At 44.6% G+C, this 21931-nt stretch overlaps 1 protein-coding gene and 1 long non-coding RNA gene across 2 annotated transcripts in view; one reads left to right on the top strand and one right to left on the bottom strand.

Moving 5' to 3' along the window:
• Positions 1 to 10958, bottom strand: part of BCL2 (BCL2 apoptosis regulator) — a 157644-nt gene extending 146686 nt beyond the window's left edge. Inside the window, exon 1 of the mRNA XM_090039300.1 lies at positions 9383 to 10958. Within this exon, the coding sequence (XP_089895426.1) occupies positions 9383 to 9958 (576 nt within the window). The 5' untranslated portion in view covers positions 9959 to 10958. The remainder of the gene's footprint in view (positions 1 to 9382) is intronic.
• A 5762-nt stretch (positions 10959 to 16720) lies between these two features.
• On the top strand, positions 16721 to 21256 carry LOC149868873 (uncharacterized). The gene is made up of 3 exons (XR_016441040.1): positions 16721 to 17028; positions 19826 to 19962; positions 20867 to 21256. It is a non-coding gene; the product is annotated as an uncharacterized LOC149868873 (long non-coding RNA).
• The last annotated feature ends 675 nt before the right edge of the window (positions 21257 to 21931 follow it).

Here is a 21931-nt window from a genome sequence, read left to right as displayed (position 1 = left end):
TCTGCACAGAACACAGGCCAGAGATGAGCATGCAGTTTGCTGGCAGTAGTAGCAGCAGCAGTGGTTGCAGTATATTACTGTGCTGTAGAGAACCCAGCAGATGGGATTCCCTGTGTGTCAGGCACTGTACAAACACACAATGGAAGACAGTCTAAGAGATCCTAAACAAACAGTTGGAGGGAAAATGGAAGAAGAATGATCTTTTTCCAATCTGCAAAATAGTTTAGATCAGTGGCATTCATCCTTTTGGTCCTGCAGGCCAGATGAGGGCTGTGGACCTGGTCTACAGACAACATCAGACCCCATGCCTCAGGATCAGGCCCCAAGACTCCGTGCAGCCCTTGCCTGCTAGGATTGAGCCTCAGGTCCTGAGCTACCTCAATCTGGTCCCACATGTGGGGATTGGGTTCTGGGGGGCACTGTGCCACCCCTGCACACTGGGATCTAGCTCTGCGCCATCCCATGCACCGCATGGGGGAGCCCACAGAGCTGTGGTGAGCCATGCAGGCCAGATGACACGGCAGCAGATGGCTGGAACTGACCTGCAGGCTGGGGGTTGAGCACCCCTGGTTTAGATTAGTGAGTAAATCCCCCTTCTCCTACTTTCCACACTAGTGGCTTCTCCACCAGGCAATGCTACTCAGTCTACTTTCGCACTTCCCTTAAATTCCCGCTCTAACTTTGTACTACAGAAGCCTAATACTGACTCTTGTTTTACACAAGCAATTACTAGAGATCAAAACCACAGCAGAAAACCAAAGTAGTATCCCAGCTACACCCTCCCACATTTTTCTGAAGCCATACCTCCTTTTCCTTGCTCTCAGGATGAAAGGCTCTACACCACCAAATGCCACTTTTATATTGAGAATGTTTATTATTAGCTTTAAGGTCACTCTCCATCAGTGATGCAGCACAAAATGACTGTACCACTTGGAAAATCTGGGCCATGATGAGAAAAGACTCCCACACAACATGCAATTTTACACACCATTTCATACAAGACTAATCGTTTCTCTCAATTCTGAAGTGAAAAATAGGCCATCCTATATTACAGATGCTTGACCATCACAGTATTGTGTCACATTGAGGCAGTTATGTGTAAATGACAACACACTCATTAACGTAAGAAAAATCCTAAGAACAAAAAACATTTCTCTCACAATACTTTACTAATATTTTTACAGGTAATGTCAAAGATGACTGAAAACTAGAGCAACAAGGCTAAAAAAATTATTTTCTCTGCGTTTTTCCCATCATTATTGTTGTGTTTACATTTTGAATTTGTAGTTTCCTTATAAATTAGTTTCTTGCCAGCACTAGCAGACAGAAAAATATTTTGATAAATATGAAAATGTGATTTTAAAAACCACAGACGCACACAAACTGCCTAATGACTCGGAAGGTGCCATACCTGCTGATTAACTGCCGCTAATCCACTTTTAAATAGAACAGATTTTCAAACTGACAATTTCCTTTTAACAGTCAAATGGTAACTTACATCAAGACCTGCAGATGGCTCTTGCAATGTTAAGTGTTCCAGCACATAACTTTGAGGTGCCTGGCTCTCAGAACAGAGTCCACAGCCCTAAGTTAGACACTCAAGCTCCTATACAATGCATGTGGGGATTTAAGGCCCTTCAGAACAGCAATTCACAAGAGCTACAGCCTGAGTAAGGGCATTGATTAGACTACCTAATGGGAAACGCTGAAGAGAGTTGTGTGTCTTTAAATCCAGCTGTTCTTCAGAGCTCATGTGCCTCGCTCAGGGCTGCAAGGAGGTACCTATATCAGATGAGGATTCACATTCCAAATTGTGAATCCTGGAACTAGGAAACAATTTCCTAAGTTGCTGCATATAAAAATGGCACTGGAGCCACCATTTTGCTTGGCCGATGAGGTGCTGTTGCCCTTTTTCCATCTGAGGTCTCAAAGGTTAAAACATTTACTGAGGAAGCAGGTAACTTGGGTCCAAAGCCCTCCTGAGCCTGCAAAAATTCAAACTCACTGCTCACTTCCTGGGATAGTGCCCCAAATTGGCTGTTCCGAGGTGGAGACATGCTCTGCTTCTCCTCCTGAACTGTGCCACTTCAGGCCAGACACAGGAAGCCTAGAGTGCCTAAACACAAGCACAGAGGCTGCTCCGATGTGCTATAATTACAGCACATCGGAGAAGACTCGATTAATCAAGTCTGGTGGAGTTTGTTGAACACACTTTTTGATGCCACCATTTTGAAGTGGGGGGACACTAAAGTGGCGCTTTAATTAAAGGAGCTCTTGGAGCTGCTCTAATTAAAGTGCCCACCACTGGAGCATGTGTAAATGTGCCCGTAGTGCTTAGAGCACGCACTGAGGTGAGGAGAAACCTAGGCTCTGACCCACTTTCCAAGGACTGTTTTGTATTTCAGTCACATACTTCTATGTGACTGCCCTAATCACAGAACTAGAGCCGTGCTCCCCTTGTACTGTCAATTTTGCCCCAGTGAATCTCAAAATATTTTGTGCAAGTCTGCACAGCTTGAAAAGGAGAGCTGAAGAGCATCATTTGCCATCCCAGAACAACTACCAGTGCTGTGAGATGGGCAGCTTTTGGGAGGTTAGAAAGATGGGTTTGAATCCCTTCATGTTGAGGAAGGCATTGAAAGCCAGGTCTCTCACAACACACTGCCATTCCATCTACCAAGCAATTGACTAAAAGGATGGAGGGGAGGCACCTCCTCCAATTGTGATTCTGAATATTCAAACATGGATCTGCACTGTGTGCCTCCTGAACCTCTAGGCATGTATAAGGCATGTCTCTCAGCATGCCTCCCAGATCATGCTAGAACACTTGAGTAGAGGATAATTGAAGTATCTGGATTGAGTAGAGCAGGGGTTGTCAACTGGGGGTACATGTACCCCCAGGGTACTTGGAAAGGGGCTAGAGATGGAGCACTATCACCCACCACCCCACACCCCCACCACTTCCCAGGGCTGGGAGCGGGACAAGGAAAGCAGATCCCATCTGCAGGCCGCACAGGTGCCACCCAGCCAGCCGGACACCGGGGGGGAAGCTTTCATGCAGCAGCCGCCGCCATCCACCATCTTGCACCACCACTGCCGCATGCAAGTCCCCAGAAAGGGTACACTTCTTAAAAAAAGGTTGAAAACCCGTGGAGTAGAAGGCAAGCTGCTCAACCTTGTGAAGGTGGACATAGCACGGCATATGCAAAAGTAGGATTTCAGGTGCCTGGGAAACTTTACTGGTGAAAATTTAGGCACTTAACTGACTAGGCAGGATTTCTGAGAATAAAAATTTTGGACTTAGATGCCCAAAAGAATGCTAGGGTGTTACCTTAGGCACATAAGTCTTTTTATGCACTGGGAACTCAGTTATTACATGGGGTCAAAGAAAGACGCAAGAATTCACTATACTAGTATTTCCAAAAAAGTGTATAATGAATTTAGCAATAACTAATGCACTCATCAAAGCAGCTAAGATTGTGATACCCTTACTGAGTAGTAAAACTCATATTATAACATGTCACACTGAAGCCATTGGGAGAAAAAAGGTATCTCACCCACTCATTGGGTGCATCTACATGTGCAATTAATGCAAAGCGATAAACTCCAGAGAACTCTGAGCTGTAGTACACTGCTCCCAGGTGCAGCATCTACACATGCACCCAGGACAGCAGCACTTTAAGTCAGGGCAGAACAGGCCCAGGCTGGCAGCAGCTTGGTGGGTGAGCCCTGGACAGTGGCACAGTGCAGAGTGGCTGGCTGGGGCATGAGTGCTGAATGTGCAGAGCTGTGTGACTAGGCGGCAGGCAGGGGTCTGCCCCTGCTGCCTGTGCACAATTTCTGCTCCCAATCACCGTCTACATGTGCATTTCAGTGCAGTAAAGTACTTCACTACAAGTTATAGTACTATATTACAGCAGAGTTAATTAGTATATTGCACTCTAATACCAGTGCATATGTAAGACAGTGATGCTTTACTGTGGAGCCAATTAGTCTACTCTGTGGGCAGCACACATGTAGATGTCTCCAGTATGTGTAAGAATCTCACAAGCTGGCCATAAATCAATCACCTTCCTTCAGAGCAACTTTTTCAAAGCCAAGTCATCAAAGCAACCTTTTTTCATTTCTCTGGGCTGGTTACTAGTATAAATAAAGTATTATCTGTCTAAATGTGCATGAGCATGTCTGTGTTCCCTATTGTTTTTTTGTTTTAAATGACCGTTTTCCTGGAAAATTTAAACACCAAAAGAGCTACAGGTCGGACTATGAACAGCCCAAGGCTGAGCTCTGCTAAGCTACAATATATACCACTGATTCTCAAGTGGGGTTGTGAGATCCTCTTAAGTGTCACAGTGTGCTATGCAATACTGGTGTTTTAAGGAGTGCAAACAGTTGCATTTGATTCACAACATAAACTCAGAGATTTCAAATAGGAACAGAGTCAAAAACAGCCTGACCTGTTACTGTCTTTCTGAATTCTTTGCAACAGAAGAATTGCAGTATTATTTTTCCAGAGAAAAATTGAGTGAAAGCTAAGAGCTGGCATTTTCTGAGGGCTGCCTTGAATCTAACAAGGGTTGTTGTGAGTCTAAGGTTGAGAACCACTGGTGTTGGGTCTGGGCTCCAGACTTGACGAAAACGAAGAATTATTTCAAGGCAAATATGGGTATTCCCCCCAAATGCCTCGCATTTAATATTTCCAGCTCATACTTGTAAGTCACAAACTGTGCTAGTCTGTTCATCTGCTATTGAGACAGTTATTCTGCAGTTAAAACAGCAGACATTAAAAAAAATTAAGCCATTAACTTATCAACAGTCACAACACATATATTAAGTACCATGAAATTGTAGAGATGACCTACTTTTCTTTTTTTCTTTTATAATGTAATTAAGAAGTTTTAATCAAGTCAAAGTGTGCTATCCAGACCTGTATGCAAATCTTTGAAAGCTGTATTTAATTTCCCAGCAGAACCGTAAGCTGAAAATATAGCCAACAGTTAAATTATGTTGTTTTTCTGTCTCAAATTCCAACAGAATCATTAAACAATTTAATGTTAAGGAATCTAACAGTCATTAGACATCATTCCTATTGGATACACAGGAATCATTAAAATGTCTGCTCTGTAAGTGATATCCCTTTCTGGCTCATGTATCTGTGCTTCTCTCTGTCTTTGGTTTCCTTATAAAATAATAAATAATATACATTGTTTTAAAAGTATTTTGATTGTATTGAATAGATGATTTATGTAAAAATACAATTTGTCAGCTTGTAGTTACTTCAAGTTACTTAAAGTACGCTCACAAAATGGAGCAAAGGTATACTGAGCAATTGGTTTGCTGTTTTATGACAGAATATGTTCTTACAATTATAAAAATGACATTATTTTCATAAATATTATACTGCAACATTACAGTATGGAAATATAACATAGCACTACACACTGGATCATTACCATGGCAAGCAGAAGTATGAACAGTATAAAAGTATGAACTTACAATACAGTAGCTGTAGCAGATACCTATTGCAAAATACTAATATTATATTAAATTATGCTTATACTATATCAAAAGTATGCATAAAATGTGCTTACAAGCAGTTACTTTGAAGAGACATTCAACATACTATAGTAAGAGTATATGCTTCCTACATTGTGAATAAGTGCCAAGTTGAAGACTGAGTGTTTCAATAAATTATCCCCAATGCATGTTTTCCCTTTAACATGTTTTGAAAAAAACAAATCCTATGCCAAGTGCCATCTAGGATTTCTTTCATCTGAAAAGAGAATTCCAATAGCTGTATCTGAAATTTGATTTTAGTTGCAAGAGCTTACAAGTTTTTCAACCATTAATAGTCATAATAATCTTAACAGAGAAATGAACATAAATATATCATAAGATGTTTCACACATCTGCTCTCAACTGTGCATTACACATAAATACACACCAAAAAATGGCCTACAGTGCATCAAATCATCAGCCTTTGTTTACATAGTATTCATAAGATGTAGCTTGCCTTTTAAAGGCTCTTATTATCTGTTCTAAATTACTTCCAAATTTCAAAATCTCAAGAAATGACCTCCATTTGTTTGCTTCTTCTGGCCAAGTATTTCTAGTAATACCTTTCTCCTTTAAAATTATGAATTTAAATGAATGCCTTACATTTTTATTGCTAGAATACACATACAGCATAAAGTCAGGGCTTGATCTGTAGTCTACAGAAATCAATACAGTGATTTCCACTGACTTCAGTGGACCATGGACCAAGATGCAAGTTCCAGAGCAGCAAAAGAACTTGGGCAAACTTTAGGTGTGATCCTCAGCTCAGCAGCTCCAATGTTTTAGATGCCTGTAGTGATAGAAGTTATATCTTAGAGATGCTCCCTAACATAGGAGACTGAAGAAGTCAGGAATTAGGAGATGGTCCCTGAGTGAGGAAGTAGCTAGTTAGTTAAAGAGGAGAAAAAGTTTGCAGAGACTTGTCTACTGCTCCACAATAAAAGTTACTGTATGATTCCTCTTGTTATGTCTGATTGGTTTTTACTGAACTTGGTGATCACTACATGTCAGGAGGAGGATATGAACCCATACCTCTGTACATTTCTTACAACACATTTTCCAAGGTGCCCAGAGCTGTGCTTCTGTGCATGCCCAAAACAACTGCTACCTTGGCAGAGTTACCTAACTTGGTCTCTATTTCTAGATGTCCTTGAAGTACGGGTCCCTCCGCATAGCTCTCCAGAGGACACGATTTGACTGATGTGCTCCAAGCCCACAGCTGGAGGAGGGCGAGGCTCTTTTTTTTTTATGCAGCAACTCAGTGGAGTAGTTAGTGAACTCATCCAGAACATAGAAGACTTCAGTTTGATGCCATCATCAAACCACAACTCTCCCCTCCCAGGACAGTGCCCTAGTAACTGCCAGACTATAAGATGTTCTGGGGTGTAGAATATGGGGTAGCAATTTGCTACATCTCCTTCTGAAATTCTGCCACTTAGCAAAATGAATTCAAGATTCTCAGCCAAAGACAAGGACCAAGCAGAAACATAACTCTAGCCCAGGGAGGGGTGTGCATACCTCCAAGAGGAAAGACCCTGCTCCATAGATTACCAAGTTTATCCAGTATAAGTTTCATGTAAAATGGATAAACAATCCTTGGCATAGGGAACAGAGCCCAGGTGCTCCTCTCCCAGGTGAGTCTGTTACTTACAGGGTTAGACAGTCATGCTGTTGCACTGCTTTTGGTTTAGGAGGTAGCATGTGAAGAGATACTGCACCCACCATCCCCAGCACTCAAGTCATGAGTCCTTTGGCAGATCTAGCTCCTGGTTTCCTAGACAGAAAATCTAATTGCTCTGGTCCCTTATCTACTGTCTTTGTGTCCATGATGGTCCAAGGAATATGCAAGAAGCAAGATTTGTTTGGTTTTACCTTTTATATAGTTGGGAGAGATGTTAGATTAGCATTTTGTGCTTAAAAGCTTGCGGAACATCTTTCCCAACTATAGATTTGGTGTAATAAAATATATTATCCAACAAATCCTGCTCCTTGCTGCTTCTTTACGTTCAGTGCAAACAGCTGTCCTATAAAAAAGGAGACCATGTAGAGAATGTCTTCTTGGAAGACTGTCTTCCAGGTTCATTTGAATGTCCTTCGGTGAAATGTTTATACCATATTTATAATTTCTAATATAAGATGACCTCTTCTTCCCACCAAGTTTCAGTTAACAGGCCATTGTCCAAATCACTGTTCTTGACATTTTAACTTTGGAAATCAAATACAAACACAGAACAATTCTCCAAAATCCTAACAGTGTGGCAGTCCACAGGCATTCTCGAGCCCAACAGTGTATGAATGACAGAACAAGGAAACTCTTAGTCTTTAGAGAGAGACAAACAGTGCAGGTAGCAAACCACAAAATATAACACTAATTTAAGATTATTCTGGATGCTGAAAGAGACAGTAACATTCTAGAAAGACTTTTTTCTAAATAACAGGCATAAATCAATGCACTTGCTGTGAAAGATTACTCCCTTTAGAAACTCTGTTATGTAAGTGATTGCTCTCTAAAAATATCTCATAAGAGACACGACTATGGGCTACTATTCCCCCACGCCAGGACATTCTCATCTTTTAAATGACTTACAGCATTTCCCAGTCCTATATATAAAAGTTTCTTCTTCAACATGTCTTTAGTTCAGTATACTGCTCCTATACACAAATATATTACAGATGTGTCATACATAATTGGCTTTATGCATGCAGCAAGCCTGAATTGAGACCTGAATTAGCTTGGGGGGCACAATGTTTCTTACTGTCAATTGATTAGTATAGAAGGAAGAAAGCAAGCCAACGCCCACTGATCAAACGGGTATTTTTTGAGACAGAAAGACAGTAAGTTTGACTGTAAAAGTTGAAAACAGCACATTTGCCTTGTGAGTGGTGAAATTCAGGTCCCTTTGGATGAAGCTACAACCATTCTAGCCAGACGTAACTTTTATCTGTGGGACTTGTTTATTGTAACCTAGGACATTCCTAGGCAAGCAATATTTTACAACATTTTTTCCAGAAAAATCCCACAGTAAGTTCCTCCCCTGGCCTCTGAGAAGCCTTTATTCCTTCCAGACTGAAAATTGCTCAATGTAAACACAGGAGAGAAACAGAGTTCGAAAAATGAACCATATGCAAAACTATCTAGTTAAAGCATCATTGTGGCTATGAGAAGCAGGTGACAATCAGTCCCGACCAATGTTTCACTGTTCTTTAATATGTGATTCACCTGTTTAAAGCGTCTACCATTAAAATGTCACCCACAATATGTGAGCAGTTATGCACACGTACCATTTCTGCTTTCATCCCTCCACTCCGCACCAGCAGCATCACTCCTGAGTATAATAATATCATTGTTTTCTTTTCCCACGCTGCTCCATGACCCCATCCTACCATCAAGCACCGTGTGTCGCTTGTATTATGTCAATGGTTAAAGTAAACTGAAGAAGAGGAGAGGGAACTCTCCCTGCACCCATCCAGGAGAATGGCGGGGTGAGGAGAAAGGAAAACACAGCTTCCTCAAATGCTTAGCAAGGAAGGAAAGGCCGTGAACACCCTCACACTGAAACTGCTTCACTTTAACCCATGCATGACCCAATGCTCAATGTTAAGGGAACTAGCCAAAGGCTGGCTAGTGGCAGCCCCTTAAAAACGAGCTACCGTGCCCCAAGCCAAACTACTGCCCGACTTCATTTGTCTCAATCAAAGTATAAATTGGAATTTTTTGTATTCTGTTTTCTCGTGCCCTGTGCATCATCCAGTTTGCTGAACTCCCAAGAGTGGCTAGAAGGGATCCGCACTGTATTTTAAAGGGAAAGAAACAACGGATACGTACCCAGCCTCCATTGTCCTGGATCCAGTTCTGGAGGTGCCTGTTCAGGTACTCCGTCATCCATGTTGCAATGTTGTCCACGAGGGGCGACATCTCCCGGTTGACACTCTCCACGCACATCACGCCACCGAACTCAAAGAAGGCCACAATTCTCCCCCAGTTCACTCCGTCTCGGAACAGCTCCTCCACTACCGCCACAAAGCGCCCCCTGGCTGTGAAGGGGGTCAAGTGCAGCTGGCCAGACATTTGGGCAAAGTCACTCTGGTAGCGGCGGGAGAAATCATCTCCCGCTTGGCGCAGGGTCAGGTGGACAGCCTGTGGGGCTGGGCCCGGCTCATTACCAGGAGGCACATTACTAGCAGCAGCTGAGCCAGCAGGCTCAGGATGCAGAGACACCGGCCCAGCATGGTCAGAGGAAGTCCCAGCAGCAGCAACAGCAGCAGCAGGAGAATGACTCGGAGGACCCCGTGCTCTGTCTTGGTGGGCAGCCCAGTCGTACCCCCTCTGTGACAGTTTGTAATGGATGTACTTCAGCACTATCTCCCGGTTATCATAGCCTCTTCTCCCAGGATTAGCCATACTTCCCGACAGGGAACCAGTGAGGAGGAGGAAGAGGAGGAGCAGGGCGAACCCCCGAAAGTAAAGCAGCCAGTAATATTAATCACAACAACAATTATAATCCAGTTATTGCATTGGATGCGGCTTCATTCATGACCAAGCGGGGAGCTCTCAGAGGTACTTTCCTCTTCTCAGCATTTCCCTCCTCAGTTTGCAACGCCCGATACAAATAAGCAAGATGAGGCTGCGAGGGTTTTATTCCCAGGCGCACCCTTAGCATCCATGAGACAATTTACTTCAGATCCATTTCCTCCTCGATGCCGAAACACGTGCAGTTGAAAGAAAAAAGATCAGGTGCGTTCTTGTTCATCCTTTTCTTTCTCCCCTGCCCGGGCGGGTGCTGAACCACCCTGTGCAGAGGCTGCAGACCGCCGCCGAGTGAAGGCGCAGCCCAGGCACCGGGGAGAAACCCAGAGGAGACCGCCCCGACCCGAAATCCGCTCCTCTCTCAGGAAGACCCAGCCAGCATCCCAGACGTCCCCGTGGCCGGGGTGCTCGGGCAGACCAGACCCCCACGGCGAGGCGAGGCGAGGCGAGGGAAGGCGAGGCGGGGCGGGGGGCGAGGGGCCGCCCCGAGGAGGAGGAGGAAGAAGTAATAACTACATCCACAGCGGCTTCCCGAGGGCCAGGCCCAGGATGGAGAGCAACCCTCGCGCCCGGCGGGGCGGCGCAGGCGGCAGGGGAGACGCAGGCAGCGGCATGGGCAGCGCCGCGGGGCTCATTCAGGCGCCGAGGTGTGGCGCCCGGGGCTGACGCCCGCCCCCCGGCCCCGCACCCACGCACCGCCGCGCGGCATCCTCCTCCTCCTCCTCCTCCTCCCCGCGGCCCGGCGCCGGCTGCCTGCGCTGGGCGGCGGGGCACAACGGCATGTCCCCGCGGCGCGGCCCGCGCGGGCCCCGCGCCCCGCACCCCGCGCTGCCCGGGCGGCGGCGGCTCCGGCGGGTCCCGGCGGCGGCGGCGGGGCAGGTCCCGCGGGCCGGCGGGGGAAGCACATTCAAAGGCTCGGCCGGGCTGCGGGGCGGGGCGGAGCCGCGGGAGGGCGCGGGGCGCCAGCCTCCGGCTCCAGCCAACGGGCGGCCCGGCCGCGGCTCCGCCCCGCCCCGCAGCCACCCAACGGCCAGGGCCAGGGCGAGGGGGAGGGACGAGCCGAGGCAGCCTGGGAAGGGCGGGCGTGGGCGCGGGCACCCCCAACTGCTCTCCACATAGCCTGTTCTGCACCGCCGCAAACCTACGCACATCTATACACCCACACAAACTGAACCTATATATCTAACACGTGCACAAACCTATATACCCACATACCTACACCTACACACACACAAACCTATATATCTATACATACGCACACGCCTACAGCTGCCTACACACTTGAGAAACACATCAGTCTAGGGACGCAGTATGTTCCTTTCCTATCTAAATCCGTTTAGTTTCTGCCCTTTCCCATGGCCCTAGGGAAAGGGAGGTGGGAGGGGGGCCGTCTGAAGTGGGTGCGGGGCAGCGCTTTGACAGGTATTCATAGAATCATAGGAAATTTGGGCTGGAAGGGACCTCAGGAGGTCACATCTAGTCCAATCCCTGTTCAAAGCAGGACCACCCCAACTACCTCATCCCAGTCAAGGCTTTGCCTCCCTGAGGAACCTTAAAAACCTCCAAGGATAGAGACTCCACATCCTCTCTGGGCAGCCTGCTCCAGTGCTTCACAACCCTCCTCTTGAGGAAGATATTAGGAAAAACTAACCTAGACTTCCCTTGCTCAAATGAAAGCTGGATAGAAACCAGCCAGAGAGTTGCTACACATTTTCAAGCACTTACTTTGTAACTGCCTGGCTCTTTTATAGCTGGCTAGTCCTTCTTATGGAGTGATTATTACTTTGCACGTGTGGCTGGCCTACATTTATTGCACAATTCACCAGCAAATATTGTGATAATTATTTTATACATGCAGCCAGTTGCCATTTATTGGGTGATTCACCAGCGAATTGTATGATAATTAGTTTGTGCATGTGGCCAGTCAATGTTTATTGCTCGAGGCACCAGTGAATTGTGTGGTTACTACTTAGTACATGTAGCCAGTCAATGTACACTGCGCCATTCACCAGTGGATTGTGCGATAGTAACTTCATAGGTCTGGCCGGTCTACGTTAATTGCACAATTCACCAGTGAATTGTGTCATATATGCAATGTGCAGCAGGGGTCTTGGAAACCAATGTTCCAAAAAGCATCAGCTGTGGTAGGCACCAGCCGAGGTGGTCAGATGCTATGAACGGACTTGCTTGCAGAGAGGAGCGGGGCTAAATAGAAAGGCCTGAAGCCACTGAAATGTAAAGGATAGGGCAAGGGGAAGAAAAGACTAGGGAGAGAGAGCACTGCTGAGAGAGGAAAACGTGGGTTGAAGACCTTTAAGGTTGCAATAAAAGTGTCATGGACATGGGTGGATCTATGACTTTGAAAAGGAAGGTGCAGGTGGTACAGTACATCGTCACATAAAACACAATATTTTTTTTCCAGGTAAAAATAAACTAGCAGCTTTACTAATATGCTAGGGGTCTAGGGCTGTATTATTCAGTTTAAGATCAAAGCAAAACCAAGTATAGCTGTATTGGAATGTGTACTAATTTGCTATATCATACATTTGCTATAGATGTTCCAATATAAATACCATACATTTGCTCAAATGGTGCTACAGCCTCAACCAAGCAGCAGTCCTTTGTGAGGTGGAGTGTCTTGCCCTCAAAGCAGAGAAAAGAAAAGGGGATGAATCCCAGCCTATAGCCTACTCTCCTCTGTGGAAAGCCCTGCAACTTTTGCAGACAGATCTGTGGCTCAAGGATTTAACTCTTAAGCCACCTCAAAACCTATCAATGAGCGGTGGTAGAGATCATTCTTGAATTGAGGAATTGTCACTGCCAGTGACATTTGCTATATCAAATGCAATGAAGCAGACAAAAATAACCAGATGTTGTTTCTTTAGTCCTGTGGTCATTAGAATTAACTATACGTCTCTTTCACATTTATAAAACAAAAGCAAGCTTTTCTGAGCATCTTAAGACTGCATCAAATGCTTCACTGAAAGTTATTTTTACACCTGAATTGATGTTTTGAGCTAGGGATTAAAACTGGTCTGCAGGGCTGTGAAATATGAGCTAATTAAGAGGAGCAGCCAACAGACAGCAGAGTTGCAGAAGGAAGAATAGGTTGATTAGTGGAACATAACCATCAAAAAAGGAGAGGGGGCCATTCACACCTATGGAATGAAGAGTTTAGAAGGAATCAGGTAGATCATAATGAGCTATGAAGTCAAATGACTCCCTCCCTGCTGCCTGAATAGAAGTACTGTTGCCACTGCGAGGTAGTTTGTTTTAAATTTTGGGTGGACCAAGAATCAGAGGGGTGCAAGTACACCATTGTACCCTCCTTTCACCCCTCAGATCTGTCCCAGGTGATGGAACATATGTTTCTGTAACAATTGTTTTCTGTTAGGGTTGAAGATGCTGCTGCATGGGGTATGGGTCACTATTGCCAAATGCACCTGTTTGTCAGGATTCAGGGTGGGCAGCATATGATAGAGTGTGTCCCTAACAGAGACAAGAATGACAACAGCATGTAATTACATCTTTGATTTAACTCAGGGATCAGCAATGTAAGTCCAGGGAGCCAATGGATTCAGCCCATAGAGCCACAGGGTTTACCTGTGCCCATGTTGGGTCCAGGCAACAAAAAGCTGCGCTAGGGAAGGGTAGCTGGAAGCTCAAACCACCACTACTTCCCCTAGCAATGCCCTTCTTCCTCCTCCCACCACTCCCCAGCTACTGGGCACAGCTTCTAGCAGTAAGGAGCTGCACTGCAGCTGGGAGGCAAGAGAAGAAGGAAGCAATGGCAGCAAGGATGCAGCTGCCCAGCCCCAGTGCAGCTCCCTGCCAGCTGAACAAGGGGCTGGGGGAAGTGTAGGGACAGCTCCCAGCTGCCTAGGCCTGGCACGGGTGCAGGAAAAGCCCCCTGCTATTGATGTGTCACTAAAGCCACCCAGCCTGTGTTGAACTGGAGCCAAGATGTTCTGGCCTGTGACTTGCTAAAGGTTGCCAGCCACTGAGTTAGTCTATAAGATGCAAATCCACCCTGTCTTCTTCCCAACAACCTGTGAAACATTTTACTGCCAATAGGGTACCAAGAGTAATCGTTTGCTTACTGGGTAAGACCTTTTGATCTATTGAAATGTTCATTGTAGTAGATGGTACTTGTGACCTTTTTGACCTCCTTTCTCACCAACCCACCATGTAGTTTTGCTCTATTGTTCCTTTTAACATAATGTTTGAGGCTAGTGCACTTAATTTTAGGCCCCACTCCAATGTTGTGCATACTGTAACAGACCCACTTAACACAACTCTTGTAGGCATGAGGAAATGAATAAGTTACTGTGAAATAAATGAGAGCAGGGACATACTTTCAATGAAAGACAGCTACGTGACTGTGGATCAGCTTTCATTTACCCCGGTGTAAGAGAACACAGGCTTTTACTCCAAAGCAGCATCCCTACCCTGGTTTAACTTACAGTAGTTTGTGTGACAAGAACCCTGTGGTATTGAGCCCCGTCCTTTGTAATGAAATTTTTGTAGGGCTCATAGTCCTTGATTCTGTAAATACTTACACACGGATGTATCTTTCTGCATGACAGCAGCCTTGTAAATGTCTGGGACTACTGGCATGTGTTAAGTACATAAAAAAAAAAAAAAGCCTTGGCAGGAATGGGACTTTAATTTGTGCATCAGCCCAGATTCTTGGATTGGGGAGACAAGGAAATGAACTGTGTTGAGTTTGGATTAATTTAGGACTTGATTAAAGTCCATTCAAAGCAACAGGACTCTTTCATGAAAACAGGATAAACTGCACTAGTGAAAAAATCATGATTGTTGTTTTTCCCTGTTGACCCTGGTGTCTTACCACAGATAGCTGAATGTCAATGGCAACACTGGGTTAAATCCCTGGCATAGACAAGGCTTGAATTTAATGGAAGCTGAAGATCCTCAGCACCTCTGCTGGGATTTAAGTATGAAAAGACAGGATAAACAATCGTCACAACAGAGAGAGAGAGGAGGAGGAACAGATGGCTAGAATTCACCTGATATGTTGTGTTGCTTCACATTACCTAACTTGAATTGGGAGGTGGGGAAATTATTTTGAAATTAGTTGTAAATTTGAATGTGTTCTGCTTAAGGGTAGGACATAAAAAATACATTCATGTTTTAGCCACTAAGAGCAACTGAAGTGCAAGGCTCCTCAGTGTTTCACTATGTTTCAAGGGGAAAACAGAACAAAGGTACCCAATAAGCATTTTAAAATCAGGGGAGGGATTTTATGATTTTTTAAATCAGGTGTTAAAGCAATGTGCTATGATTCTGTAAACCTCACCTTTAAAGTTTGCACTTTGAGGTTCAAATTATGCTAGCTTTACATATTCACAAGTCCTCTAATTTGGCAACACAGTCATGGATCAGGAGAATATGATTTCACTCTACTAAGAAGCATGGAAGTGAGTAGTATCAGAGTTTCTTTCTTGCTTTTGTAGTAGGTGTTGCAAGAATCTCAGTTAAAATTCACTGAGAAGTTTTGCTGTAAAACAGCATTTCTCAGCCCATGCGTTGCAACCCAAAAGTGGGTCACAAGAATATATGAAAGGGTTGCAAACAACCTTTAACAATGGATCAACAAGCTTTAAAAATGAAATATCCTTTAAAGGAGAAGAATGTGAGAAACCATGGCTTTTCCCTTGCAGGCAGAGTTCCAGCTTGCAGGGGCTACTTGGGGAGCCCCATACACTCACCCAATCCCCCATCCCCATCCCCTGCCCAGCACAGGCTGGGACCTGGGAGTGAGGGGCACTAGGGAGGGAATGAGGGGCACTGGGTCAGGACTGGCCATCAATGTTTACAAATGGGTCCAGATCTAAAAGGTTGAGAACCACTGCTCTAAAAATTATAAAACAGCAATTTACACTTTGATAGAGGTACTTCTAGATACTATAGCAGAACTAAATAGCAAGTTCACTTTGTTGCCATAATGCATTAAGGTGAAAGACATGAAACAAATCAAGTTAAAGTTACCCATCCTCCCAGGGATTTTTAACAAATTTAAAGGATTTTATAAAGTAGCACACTTTATGTTCTCAGTGTTTCTTTACATTAAGGAGCAATACTGATGATTTGTCATTGACTGTTCATGTTTTTTCGTATTTGTGATGCCAGTCCATTTTAGGATCAAAATGTTTTCTTGCTAATTGTTGCCACCTAGTGGCTGTTGCTTGCTCTAGACTTTTTATATTTCATTGTGGCTTTTAGGATTTAGTTTAAAGGGACACAATCAGATTAAAATGTAGTCAAATTTAAAAAGTAAATTAAAAACATCTGTAGGTAATGCATTTCCCACTGAGTATCTCTGTGAAGTTTCTGATTTTACAATATTTTCTTTTTATTCATTCTGGAACTATATGCCCATAGCATTGTCAAATGCACCAAGTAAACAAGCCAGAAAAAAAGCCAGATTACTTATTTATTTTCTTTGCTCCCATTCATTTAAGTAAGCATTGTTGCTTTTAGAAATCCGAATGATGGGTTTTCAGCTAATACTATCCTTTATCATTAGTATTCTTTAACATAACTAAGATATTACTATAATTTGGAAGAGCTAATCAGTTGCTTTCTTATTTCTGTTTTCCTGGGATATTTCTGTTCTGGGACAAACACAGGCACAATTTGCCCAGGGACAAATGCAAAATCTGTTCCTAGACAAGTGATAACAAAGCTTGAGAGCCTAAAATCCTGAACTGATGGCCAGGTATTGCACTAACTAATTATCTTTGTAAATACAGGTTCAATCTTCTTTGCCTACACCCCTGTTACATATAGAAGAGACCTTTTCAAGCTGGATGGATACTGTGTGGTTCTACTCTTCTGTTTTTTTAATGGATGGATACTGTGTGGTTCTACTCTTCTGTTTTTTTAATTTTGTTTGCTTGTTTTTTTGCAGTGAGACAATGGTAAGTAACTGCTAATTTATGTTAGGATAAGAAGCACATCACTGGTTGTTTCTACACATGGTTATTATGGGCATTTGTACATATTCTTATGCCACAGCACCGGGCACTTTTAAAAGCACTGGGCATTGTGGCACATGCAATTGTATAAGCTGTGAAATACATGTCAGTGCTGAGAAAATAGCGACGGTGTGCTTCTAGTTCTGAGATGTTTTAGTTCAGAAAAGCACTGCTGCCATTTTCTGCATGCTGATGCGCATTTCACTGCTTATACAACTGCATCCAAAGCAGTACAGTATGTGTGAGCTCGTGTGTGGAGCAGACTTGATTAATTGAGTCTGCTCTAACCCGCTGGATCTCCAGTGGGTTGAAGGATGAAAAGGTACATCTATTAGGGCTGTGTGAAATGGCACCATTCTGTTTTGCCTTGAGTTTCAACAATTCGAGGAAACAGTGTTTTGTCTTGAATTTCATTTAGAGTCCAAACAGCTGTTCCGTTCCAGTCCATTTCGTTGAAGCAGAAAGGCTGTTTTGATGCCGTTTTGAGTTTCACTGGGGATGGGAAGTCAGACCAGCCGGGCTGACTTCCCATCCCCAGCACTACATCGCACCGGGGCAGGAGGCAGCCCAGCTAGGCTGCTTCCTGAGGCCCCACACTTGATCACGCTGGGGGCAGGAGGTAGTCCAGCTGGGTTGCCTCTCACCCCCGGCACAATCAAGCGGATAGGGGTGCCGGATCTTGCACTGAGGATGGGAAGTCAGATCAGCTGGACTGACTTACCATTCCCAGCCTATGAGCGAAACTTTTCGAAAGTCGAAATGTTTCAACCAGCCTCATTTTGTTTCAAAGCTATTTCAACTGGCTTTGCTTTGTTCCAATTTTGCTGTTTTGACCTCAAAATTGGTTGAAAAACTGTCAGAATGAAATGGCCAACAAAATTTCTCACAGCCCTAATGTCTATAAATGTCCTGTATGTGGATTAGCCCAATTTAAGATGCATTAGGGGCTCAGGTCTATACATCTGCACCCTTAATATGGCTTAGAAATTATGTGAGCCTAAATTTGATACCTGCCCAAATCAAGTATCACATTTAAGTGCAATTAGTTAATGCAGATTAACACATGTGTAGATGCATTATTCTGCATTAACTCAGGGAATTTATTCCTGGGTCTGTCCAGCCACTAGGAGGCCAGCCAGAGCCCAGCCCCAGGCTCCTGACTGGGCACCTCTTCTCCCCCAGGTCTATAAGCAGATTTTTTATTGTTGGTGTGTGGGTGGGTGGGGAGGGTGGTGGAGGGGCACTGTTTGTTGAGTGGGGAGAGAAAGGGATGGGTTGTGAGGGTAATAACTTTTTTTGTTTTACCTATGTGCATGTCCTGAGAGTGGTGCTGGGGGTGGGCACTAGATAAGGGTTGTGTGGGCAGCAGGCTGGAGAGGGAAGTGCAGGGGGTCAGCCCAGGCCTCCCACAACCGCTGTGCCGCTCGCCTGGGGCCTGGGCAGGGGAGTGCCTGCTGGGGCCAGCAGGGCCAGCACAAAGGCTAGCAGGATCATGGGGTTGTCACTGGCAGGGGCTGGGTTGGAGCGCTGGGGTGCTGGGTGTCACTGGCTGGGGCAGTAGCAGCCCTGGTGCAGGGAGGCAGGGTGGGCAAGGTGGGAGCTGCTGCGTGCTGCCCTTGTGCTGGGCACGTGGCTCCTGGGCAGGGAAGGGGCTGGCCAGGGATCAGAGGGCAGGAGTGTGTTTCCAAGATGGCTGCCAAATGCTGTTCTGCTGGCTCTGGCTTCAGCATGGCTGCCAAGTGCTGGCAGCCATGTGTCTGGAAGCTGGAGCTCCCCATCCATGACCACAGGGGCACATGGCAGGGCTGAAGTGACCTGAGACTAAAGTTAGTCCCAAGTCCCACCACAAGCAGACACCTGCCAAAACCCTCTTAATTCACATTAGTTGAATGTACATTAAATTTAAACCATCTTAAATTCATGTGTAGACGCACCCACTGTTTATATGTAGTAAGGGATACAAAGAAAACAGTATGTAGGAAAGCAAGTAAAATGAAGCCAAATGGACAATGGTTATCAGAAAGAAATAATTCATTATCCGTGTAAGTCCATTTAAGGCAATGGTTCTCAACCTTTTTAGACTCAAGGCACCTCTTGTTAGACTGAAGGCACCCCTTCGAAAATGCCAGCTTTTATCTTTCACTCATTTCTTGACTATAGAAAAAAATAAAAGAACAATTCTTCTGTTGCAAAGAACTCAGCAAGACCACAATAGGTCAGAAAGTTTTTGAATTCCCATTTGAAATCTCTGCATTTATCTTGTGAATCATACAGGTGTTCACGGATCTAATGGTGCTAATATTCTGTGGCACTCTGTGGCATCCTTAAAAGGATCTCACGGCACCTTGGCTAAGAATTGCTGATATAAGATATCTACAATTCAGAGCAGGGGTAGATGCCACAGTCGTAAAGAACCAAATGGTCATCTATGAAAAAACACCCAATGGTGGAGGTTTTACTGACAGATTACTGACAAATAGATGTGTCCTAAGGTCCCAATTCCACAAACACAAACAGACCTAATTGTACTCACATAAATAGGGCTACTAACATCCAGGAAACCAGTCAAGTAGGAAAAGTTATGGGCTTTTGAAAAAAAAACAAACAGGTCCTACAAATAGATCCTGTCAATATGATATTTCCTCATTTATCACTATTATGAGACAACACAGACTTCCTTACAGTGAGAGAGAGAAAAAAATGTGTTTTTGATACACAAACTCCCTTGAAATTTCTTTAGAAACAAACTGAGTTTAGTGAACAAGAGAGAGAGGGAAAAAAATCAAGAGATGAATAATCAGCTGCATCAGCTACTAGGTTGGTTGCTCCTGAAACAGAAAAATATGGAAATTAACCTACTACAAGCAGTCACAGAAGGTAAGTAATAAAAACAGGTGAGTTTTCTTGGATGTTAGAGAAACTTTGGTAAACAGCACAATATGGCTGAAATTCATAGTGGGAAAAGATTTATGGTCCAGCATCATGTAAATTAGTAAAGAACTGGTGACCTAGAAAATAGAGATAGAAGAAAATGTAAAATTGATGGGATCCAGGGAAGGAAAGTCAGAGATGGAGATTTAATGGAATGTGTTCAGAACATTTCAATATATTTTGTGCAAAGAGATAAAAGGAGCAATCTAAATGTAGAGAATGTTTTAAGGGTATATAAAGAGGTTAACAAGACAGATGGTTATAGGATTCTTGCAGGAATAGATACTACAAAGCTTTGTGAGAACTGTGCTATTCAGCTAGAAAAGGACCAAGAATATTTTTTTAAACCACAGGATCTATTTTCAAAGACCTACCATAGAAAAATATTGGACCCAGCTGGGGCTTTCCGCAGCAGTTGTTTTTGAGTTTTAAAAGGAAAATTTTGTTCATTTGGAACTTGGGGGGGAGGGAAGGGGAGTGGCAGCAGTTGAAGCTGTACTAAAATCAAGATCAATATGAAAATATAAGAGAAATAAAGCTATGGAAAATCCAGATAAGTGTTCATTAAAAGCAAAAATAAGAAGAATGAATCGGGGGAAATAAAAAGTGTGATATGAAGAGTGGAAAATTGACTCTTTAAAAACTGGTGCACTTGTTACGGTGGGTTTTTTTCCCTAGGGGATGACATAGGAGATGATTTTGCATATGACCTGCTTTTAGTATTGTGAGAGAGAGGCATTTTGATTTGAATTAAGATATTTCAGTAGATGGTAACTGTGAAATCAGCTTAAGTTTTACAAATTTGTGTTGCTATATTGTTTTTAATTGTGTTTTCCTGCTTGTTGTTTAGAGATCTGGGGAGCAGAGGGATGAAGGAAAACACAGTAATGTGACCTGGGATAGATGAAACACGAGTAAAACAGTTTCCAGGACAAGAATTGTATGGCCTGAAGAACACAGAATAATACCGCATAGACAACTGGGGCATGTCCAGACAAGTGCGCATGTGCATCTTGCAGCTTCTCAAACCCCTTTGAGATGCTGCAAGATGCATGTGTGGAAACAAAAAAAACATTCCCCGTGGTGCATATTTGCAGCATGGGGGCAAAATTGGTTAAAAAGAAACACACCGCAGAACAGCGGGGCAAGGCATAGCCCCAGGCAGTTGGTCCCGGGAGGCAACCCGGGAGTCAGTCGTCCAGGAGAGATGCTGAAGTTTCTGGCAAGAGCATCTCTGTGGGGGTTTATGGATGTGGGTGGGGGTGAGGAGTAGCAGGGAGATGTTGGGGGATGTCGGGAATGGAGTGGGATGTCAGGAGCTATGAAGAATGGCGGGGGATGTTGGGGTGGTGTTGGGAGTACAGGGGGTTGCAGGGGGTGTGGGGAGAGGCTGTGGGGAATGTCCCAGTGGGTGGATTTGTGGAGGGGCTCAAGCAGGGACTTCCACATGCCTGCCCCTTCCCCCACAGCCCTTGCGATACCAGTGGCAGCAGGCAGCATAGCTTTGGCTCTGCTGCAGGCACAGCAGCTGGTGACCCAGTCCTGTGTGACCCAGGCTCCGTACATGCTGAACAGACCTGACCTGGCCTGATAGTGCATGGCTTTGGATAGGCCAGGTCTGTTTAGCATGCACAAAGCCCGGGTCACACGGAGATGCATCGCTGACCACTGTGCCTGCAGCAGAGCCACAGCCCCGTTTGCCTGCTGCTGCAGGAGCTGGGTAGGGGGGCAGGTGCGTGGCAGCCCCAGAGCCATATATATAGACAGCTGGGGATAATGTATAGTGGTCTTTTGTTCTAATTGTGGAAGAATATACATTTTGGGTACAGTATTTAAAAAAATGGATTTGGGATCCTGGTGCAGCAGTCCAGCTGACACAAGGGGCTAGTGATCCCAGATACCAACTGGCTGGGCT

This window comes from Crocodylus siamensis, chromosome 3 (assembly GCF_052110815.1).
Source record: "Crocodylus siamensis isolate JL-2025a chromosome 3, ASM5211081v1, whole genome shotgun sequence".
NCBI lineage: Eukaryota > Metazoa > Chordata > Crocodylia > Crocodylidae > Crocodylus > Crocodylus siamensis.
This window is presented reverse-complemented; position numbering and strand designations above follow the sequence as displayed.